The 8,763-nt window shown below is 37.1% G+C and overlaps 1 protein-coding gene across 3 annotated transcripts; it reads right to left on the bottom strand.

The window, feature by feature from the left end:
- Positions 1-2,104: 2,104 nt before the first annotated feature.
- On the bottom strand, positions 2,105-8,353 carry fam3c (FAM3 metabolism regulating signaling molecule C). 3 transcript variants are annotated; one of them, XM_042403560.1, is made up of 10 exons: positions 8,244-8,353; positions 7,688-7,745; positions 7,394-7,498; positions 7,136-7,162; positions 6,645-6,768; positions 5,274-5,332; positions 4,841-4,891; positions 4,675-4,759; positions 4,437-4,563; positions 2,105-2,814 (listed from the first exon to the last, which is right to left on the bottom strand). In XM_042403560.1, the coding sequence occupies exons 2-10, from the start codon at positions 7,701-7,703 to the stop codon at positions 2,725-2,727; spliced, it is 684 nt and encodes a 227-aa protein (XP_042259494.1). In that variant the 5' UTR covers positions 7,704-7,745; positions 8,244-8,353; the 3' UTR covers positions 2,105-2,724. The 3 variants fall into 3 exon arrangements, with proteins under 3 accessions (XP_042259494.1, XP_042259493.1, XP_042259495.1); XM_042403559.1 differs by having other exon boundaries at positions 7,688-7,740; XM_042403561.1 differs by lacking the exon at positions 8,244-8,353 and adding an exon at positions 8,126-8,149 and having other exon boundaries at positions 7,688-7,740.
- Between the last annotated feature and the right edge of the window lie 410 nt (positions 8,354-8,763).

Raw genomic sequence — 8,763 nt, 5'->3', positions numbered from 1 at the left:
TTAGAGGTTTATGCGATGGGATATATTCTATGTTCATACATAATGCATCATATAGCGTGTGTTATATAAGACGAGTTGGAGACGATTCACTCCTACACCTCATCTCTCAGTGCAGAAACATGGGAGCTCAGAGGAGGCACAGCCTACACGAACACCGACGAACATACTTTTGAAGGTATCACGCACGCGAGCACATACATCTCCAACTGCACGAAGACAAACAACAACGTATTGATATGCAAAGCTCACATAACAGGCCTCATGCAAGGGTCCATACTGGGAAAAGAGAAAAGAAAATATAACATAGATACTGGAACTGCTGTCAAACAAACGCTCCCCTTACATAAACACGTATAAAATGTCAGAGGGATGTCATGCATGGAGTTCAGATGAGATCAAACACAGAGCACCACGGTGTTTTTTTTCATTTACTGGGAATAAGGAAGAGCTCTGTGTTGAGGGGAACTCAGAAGGTCACTGCGCTGGCAGAGGGACAAACCTTGAAAGGAGTCATGTGCATCATACAAGCTCGAGAGCGTGTACTCACGAATGTGTGCGAGAGTGTTTACAAGAGTGACTGAAATTATAATGGAAGAAAGTGTCAGAATGGTTGAATTACTACACTATGTGAGTGTGCAGATAAAGAGAGGCTGAGGTATTACAATGACAATACACTTTGAGTGGGAGGACTGAAAATTTTAGGTCAAAGCCATCCTTTTACAGTATGAACAGTAGCTCACAAATGCACACATACATACTGTATACACACACAAACACAAAAAAAGGCCCGTGTTCAGTATTAAGGACACACACAAAGGCCTCAGCAAAGCCGCAAATCTCACGTATTCACACTCTTTCATGACAGCATCTATTCTGAGAATTGTTCTTGATGCTACCATTTGTTTTATGTAGTGGGAAGAAATTAAATGTTAGGGTAAATTTAACCAAATTCATTGTGGAATATTTAATACTGCTGATAAAATCTCAGGCAAAGCACAACAGGATGATTATGGTAAAAATTAGAAGGATAGTCCACTTATAGAAATATAATGTAGTGTATTACTGAAGCGCAGCTATAAAGACAACAATATACTGTAGATGCTACAAACCACAGGACACACACGCCGACTTAAATGAGGCAATGGCGCCACCTGCCTGTCACTACAAAGACAGCAGTTCTGTGACAGTGGTTGTTGCCACAAATGATCATTTTCTTGCACAATCTGACAGCATAACGTGTTGCATTTAAAATTAGGAGACATGGAGCAGAGAGAATATAAAAGACACCAGAGAAAGACTTAGAGGGGGTAACATGATCCAGGGAGCAGATGGTGTTGTTTGACATTACTCCAGAACACTGTTTGATATGTGAATGATGGTCTACGATTCACAGCTATTTTTTCTGGCGCACTAAAATTGTTAGTGACCGATAAACAATGTCAGCTGAAGATGTGGAATGTAAAAAAATAAGACACCTATTCAAAATAGCTTTAACTTCAACATAAGATGGCCCACATAGGAATATCTAATGGAAATATTTAGAAGGCTATTTTAAAATCAGACCACATGGGTGACCATTTGACTGTTTAGATTTTCTACCTCATCTTTTAAGCAAAAACAAGTTAATACATGTCCAATATTATAGTGTAACTGTACTATTTCATATTATGGTTATACTAATGGAGTTAGCAATTTTTCTTTACCTTAAAGAATGTATTATGAAAAGCAATGTGGTTACTACTTTATTAGGACTTCCACAGAAAGTCTAAACTTAAAATAAAACTGTCACATGTGACACATATGTAACTTAAAAATTGATGAGTGGATAACACAGAAGTGCGTGTTTATATTAGTGGTTTTCTTTCAGTCAACCACATCAGCTACAAAAGTGAAATGAGGAAGGAATAGGCTATTTTTTCTGTTTAAGTGGTTGCTCAATAGCAAGATTGACATGGTAATGATTAACACCACGTATCATACTGAAACTGAGTGTTCAGTGGACATTATGACCTGCAGTTTATCCACAGCTGATAACTGTATATGCACATGGAAAACTACATGCCAGTGCAAATACGTATTTACAAAAATAACTACTTACGACTGCTAGATGTAACACAACTTTTAATTCCCACACACGCGCACACATACACACACACACACACATTCCTAACAGTACAATTTATTTTAAGAAATTATATTATTGCTCATTAAATTAGGATCTTTCAAGTCTAGACCCTCATCTAAACAAATATTTACACATTTCACAGTGAATTTGGTACATTTGGTTAAAGAATAATGCAAAGAATTTCTTTAAACCCTGTTAATAATCATTTTGTCAAAATGAAGGGAACAAACAGAAACACAAAGTCATGTTGATAAAAAATGTGAATAGGATCATGAGATTAAGGCAAGGTACAAGCAATGTTGATTTGGTACAGCCCAAAAAATCTGGGCTTTGACATCCATATCACATAACTATGAAATGGTATCCAAAAAGGAGAAGGAGTGCAATGTCCAAGCTTCACTTTAATGCTCAAGGTTGAGCCTATTCCTTGCTAATATCTTCTGGAGAGATGTTCTGGTAGGATGAGGACTGGAAAAAGGTCTTTCTCAGACCAAACAAGTGCAACAGTAACAAGTCTCATGAGGACAGGAATGTCAGGGGGACGAAGTGGACGGGCGGGACGAGAAATGTGCGGTCGACCAGTAAGGTGAGAGCTCAGATCAGTCCTGCCTCTGGGGCACGCAGCCTTCCATCTCCAGAACCTCGGGCCATCCCTCAAATTTGTTGGTATCTGCGCTGTTCTTTATATGCTGAGGAGGTGAAAACAACACACATACACACACACACATTGTGTTTAATATGAAACCAAATAGCATTCCTTGTTAATATAACTCAATAGATACAGTATCCTGGTCAGACAAGCCCACGAGGCAGGGTGACCTTCCTGTGAATTCAGCAGATGAAGAGGTTATAACAGAAAGAATATATTATACTGCCCAACAACTGACTTGAGCAGGGTGGGGATGTTTAGTGCCATGACAAGCATATAAATGATTAGTGACTCATAAGTGTTGTCTTTCCTTGGTTTTAAAGGCTACGTTACAGTAAAGTGATGTCATTTTCTGAACTGTTCTAGCTGTTGTATTATTTGCCTTTACCCACTTCGTCATTATGTCCATATTACTGATGATTATTGATGAAGATCTCTATCTTCTAGTTCTGGAAGTACAAGATGTTCACATTTCCAGAAACAAGAAACAAAAAAAGGCTGAAGTCTCATCTGTGGGTGAGTTTACTTGCTCTGCACCAAACAAAAAAAAAAAAAGATTTATCAGTGTTTTATTTTTGGTCCAGTTCAAGTTCACACGGTCTCACTACAAACAAATCAAAATTTGTAAAAATGAAGTAAGATAGTTGTTTTTTTGTTCTGCCAAAATGGCATCAGCAACATTTTTGATAATGGAAAACACACCATAATTCCTTTGAGTTGACCAAACATGTTAGATGTGAACGCTTTAGGGCTGCAACTAATGATTATTATCATTATCCATTCATCAGTTGATTATTTTCTCGATTAATCGATTAGTTGTTTGGTCTATAAATTTTTATATATATATATATATATATATATACATATATATATATATATATATATATATATATATATATATATATATATATATATATTCCGAAAGCCAAGATGACAACCTCAAATATCTTCTTTTGTCTCAACCAAGTATAAACTTCAGTAGTTTGAGCTGATGTCAGGGTGAGAAGAAAATGACAGAAATGTCAATTTTGGAGTGAGTTGTTCCCTTATGGCACCTAGAGACTGTGAGATTTCAGCAATCTTATAAGTTTGATGAAAGTAGATGGTACAATGATCACACCTGCTGAATTGTAAGAAATGACACGAGTCAATATACAAGAAAACATAGAAAACGTCATCCGCGTGCATCATCCATCTGCGGCACTAAAGTAGTAAACAATGAAGTTGAGCAAGAATCGAAGTTTCCATGTTACGTCTTTCTTGGCAAAGTCATGATAACAGCTGGAAGACACATCATATAAACAAGGCTTCTGCTGCCACAACTCAACAAGATTTTCTTCTTTACTGGAATCCCAAACATTTCGTTTTGCTCGTTTTACCACTGTCATTTGGTTTAGTGTCAGTGTCACATTGATCAGTGCGTCATTTCACGCTACATTCCTATAAGTTGATTAGTAGACGTAAGACATATCGCCACGTTTCTATCTCCTTTCATCTGGGACAGCCCAAAATTGCACAGTGTATACTCGGCTTTAAAATGAAATGTTTACAGATGTATAAAGACAAGGAGACTGTTGATGTTTTCCTCATCATTTGGTAAATGTGGTGTATTACTTTTTTAAAGGAAGCAGACATAAACATGTGTCTTTGAGGTTGTATTACCTGCTCAAATGGACTCTTGGTCTTGATGCCTTTCCCTCCAACAAAGATCCAGTTATCCCGGAAACCCAAATTGCTGATAGCTGTGCTACCCAAATCAGCAATTAGCTTCCTGGCTTCATCATTGAGTCTACAGAACGAAAGATGATAAGACATTTCATTTTATTTTATGGCCACACCGGCAACAAGTGAAGCAACGCAGCCAAATTCAGAGACGACTTCACTGTGAGAACGTGCTTACTTTGTTGAGGGATCATCGAATGAGGCCATCATCACGACTGTCCCATCTTCAATTTCATTCAGGAATTTAATTAAGGGAGCAACCTCTACAGGGTGATACAGTTAACCGTTACACATGGGTTACACATGGTTAATTAAAAACAAAGAAAGTTCTTAAATATACTCGCCTCCTGCCCACATATCAAAGAATTGTGTCCTGTTAAGTTCCCCCGTTCTCCCTGTGGGGGGAAATGTTTTATTACTTTATTAACTAATAGCAACATACACACAATTCATTTTAACTGCATTGAGCACAAAATCTTGGGTAGTAGTTCATTACCATGTACCATAGGTTTACCACTAGGAATGACTAATGTTTGTTTTTAAATAGATGTGGCAGTAAAGCCTTTGTGCCTGATATGAACAAACCTGTTCTTCAGGTAATAATATAGTTTATCAATTTGGAGTAGAGCCAACATTTGTCTCCTGTGCAAAGGCTTATCATTTGTCTTTTTCAATGGATCCATTCATTGTGACACTGGTGTAACAATGCTGCAGTACTGTCTTTTTATCAGCAGCAGCTCATTTGTAAATTTACTGGACATCAGCTGATGAAGTTACCATTAACCAGGGCGATGTTGATTCCTCTCCCCACATTGTTCTTCACACCGCTCATTAATCTAAAACGAGACAATGAAAGTGGAGTCCATGAGGGTAGTTTTGACATGTGAGGCACAAGGAATTGAAGAAAAGACACTCCTTGATATACAGTGAAGCAACAGGCAAATATTTAACCTTACAAAAGTTCCTGGACTCATGCATGCATGTGCACAACAATATGCCACCTTTACCAAACATTACTACATCCAGGACTGTAATTAGCTGAGATGACTGTTTAAACTATTATGAAACATGTCAACAAAGCCAAACCAACAAGCTAGTTCCGCATTTAGTGATTGAAAATGAAATCTATAAAATGTCAAAAATGGAGCTGCAACAATTACTCAATTAGTCTATCGACAGGGAAGTAATCAGCAACTACGTTGATAAATAACAAATTGTTTTACTCACTTTTAAAAGAAAAAACACAAAAAATTTGCTGGTTGCAGCTTCTCGAATGTGAGGATTTGAATTTTGTATGCATCGTACATGACAGTAAACCAAATTTCTTTGGGTTTTGGACTTTTCATCACACAAAACAATATATTTAAAGATGTCACCTTGGGCTCAAAAAAATTATCTAACAGCAGTTTTCATTATTTTCAGAAATAATCAATAGTTGCAGCCTCAGTCCAAAATTGCTTCTTTTGTAACAAACATTTTAAAAAATAGTCTAAAACCCAGATAGAACATTTCCAGTTACGAAGAATAGAGAAAAGCAATAATACCTCAAATTTGAGAAGCTGAAAGCAGTGAATGTTTGTCATTCTTGCTTGATAAATGCCTTCATTGATTGATTGTTTATGAATATAGCAATCAAAGTAATCAATTTCAGCACTTCAATCACCACTTTTCCCACCATAGAAGGCAGCTGCAGTACAATTTTATTTAAAATTTTTGAAGTGAGAGCTGCTGAGCTATGAAATAAAGCTCAGAGAAAATAACCTTCCCTTGTTTTAAAAGGCTTTACAGCTCTCTTAATGAGTTGCTATGGCAACCACGCATTTGTGGAAATCTATACTGTTTCAGTGAGCTCAATTAACATGTTGTTCTACTGTATATAAAAAGCATTTTAATTTAAACAAAGCACCAGCTGAGGTGTGCTGCTAACAAAAACAACTGATGACATCCACTGATCCCAGTGCCTGAAGATAATACACACATAATAAACATGTTCACATAACAGGTCTGTGTAGTAACATCTCGGCTTGCCAAACTGTGTCTCCTTTACTGGAAGCAGTTTGGGTTTTGGTCTACTGTAAACCAGTGAGCCCAAAACGCTCAACAGTATAAGAAGTTTTTCTGAGAGTTTGAAGACGTCAATCCTCTTACAATTTGTCCTCCAGGCAGATTCTGGGCCCCACTACGCTGGCTGCTCCACTCGTCATTTTGAAGGCAAAGTGTCCAACAGGACATGCCTTGGAAAGCCCACACTTGTGCCTGACTGGCTTAGTTGCTGTGAATAGAAAAGTCAGTTTACACATCAACGAAAAGGATGCACAGTATCAGGTAACAAGGAGCCAAACCACATATACACACAAACAGGTGCAGACATGGAACAAAAAGCTATTGCTCGATTTAAACTAATACAACAGGAATCTATTTTCATTCTAAATGCCAAGCTAGAGCTTAGATTAACACACACTAAAATCTGTCCACAGCTTTTCTATCATCTAGTTGCAAAAAAAAAGTTTGTTTTTACCATTCAAGTGTTGTCTAGTATTGACAGATGGAAAAAGAAAAGGTAAGTGTGTCGATATAGATCAGTCATTGACAAAAAACAAAGCAATAAGATGAAATATGAATAGTTTAAGCATACTTACAGCCTTCATCCTCTGGCAAAGATTTTCCTATAAACAAAAAGAACATTATGTTATGTTTCTGTTATGTGAACGAAACCTTCAGGCCGCAAAGAGGCTGGAGTTAGTGTCACTACCACAAATACTGACTCAAAAACACTAAACAACCGGGTGTCTTGTTGCGTCCTTTATAAATGATACTCTCTTTCACTTCCTCTCCATATCTGCTAAAGGCACTTTCTGAAGCTGTAATTAATGAGATTCATACTTGCTTGTACTCACCAATCACATTGCTCAGTTTAAAATCCATATTTATCTCCAGCAGTTGAAAAGCCAGAAAGACAGCTAGGAGGAATGCAAAGATGAGCGCTGCCAACTTCAATATACCTGAAAAAATTTTACAATAAAAATTAAAAAAAATCAGACAATGACAAATAGATAAACGCGTCAGTTAAAACCAAATAACGTTAATACCATTTGGATTAGATTAACATTACACAAAGGTTCCTCGTGGTTTTACAAACTATTAACGTGTAACTTAAATGTAACAATATAGCAATAAAGGCGTTTACTCACCGCCAGCCCTGACCATCTTGGCGAGCCTCCAGCCACTTTTCCACTGCTAACACCTGTACTGGTCAAACATACAACCAATTTATGAGTTTACATCCGCTTCATTTATGTTTACGGAGAGTAGAGGAGTAATGCGCAACGGCTAACGATATATTACATGTAAAAATGAACTATGTCAACGTTAACTTTAGCCAATATTACAGCTACTTGCTCACAGCTGAAATGAGCGATATTGCTAGCTACCACTAAAAGTTTGTCGGATATTTTAGCGTCACTGAATGAGTTATTACAAGACAGTATGCCAAATGATGCATTAACCTAATTTAAGGTGACTGTATGATACAGTGCATAGCTTGGAAGCTACATTTTCTAGCCTAAAATGTAACATTTAATGTTAAAATTAACGCTACGTTGTTTCGTCTGCTGTGTTAACTTCCTCACCTCTGCCAAGGCTTGCTAACTGACACCGAAATAAGTCAAGCGGAAGCTCAATAATGCTAATATTTGTATGTAGCGTTAAAATAAACCCCCTGCATGAATTTTCACACCTTGCTCTTACCTGTTCAACAGCCAATGTAACCACAAATCCGCTGTTGTGGAGTATGATAGGCTAAACTGTTAGTAGTGAAGCAAGTGGTGACAGATGAACTGGTTAGAGGAGAGGGACACAGACAGAGGTCCCACTCTGTCGAAGAAACCGAAGACGGACTAGCGGGCAGACCTGAGCAGCCATGTGGGCGGAAGTAAAGTATTTATTGAAGTATTTATGATTTATTTTGGCTTTTTTTATTATAATTATTATAATAATAGTAGTATAATTAAAGTACTGTGCAATACATATATATGTGTCTGTGTGTGTCTGTGTGTGTGTGTGTGTTAGTTAATCAAATAATTAACACTAATCTTCTCTAGCTTCAGAAAGGACATGATATCTCTGAGCCACCACGTATCTTTATTTTCAACCAAGAACATAAACCAACCAACATTTGGCACATAAAAAAGAAAAAGGTTTTATTTATTGTTTTTGTAATAAAACTAAGCAGAATCCAATAAACAAATTATACAAATAATCTAATCTC

Source organism: Thunnus maccoyii, chromosome 23, assembly GCF_910596095.1.
Source record: "Thunnus maccoyii chromosome 23, fThuMac1.1, whole genome shotgun sequence".
Taxonomy (NCBI): Eukaryota; Metazoa; Chordata; class Actinopteri; order Scombriformes; family Scombridae; genus Thunnus; species Thunnus maccoyii.
The sequence above is the reverse complement of the archived record's forward strand: the minus strand, read 5'-3'. Positions and strand labels throughout refer to the sequence as shown.

Coding starts and splice junctions, on each gene's coding strand:
- fam3c (XM_042403560.1), bottom strand. Junction 6,769..7,135: donor TTTGCCAGAGGATGAAGGCT/GTAAGTATGCTT, acceptor TTCTATTCACAG/CAACTAAGCCAGTCAGGCAC. Junction 4,760..4,840: donor CTTTGATATGTGGGCAGGAG/GCGAGTATATTT, acceptor ATCACCCTGTAG/AGGTTGCTCCCTTAATTAAA.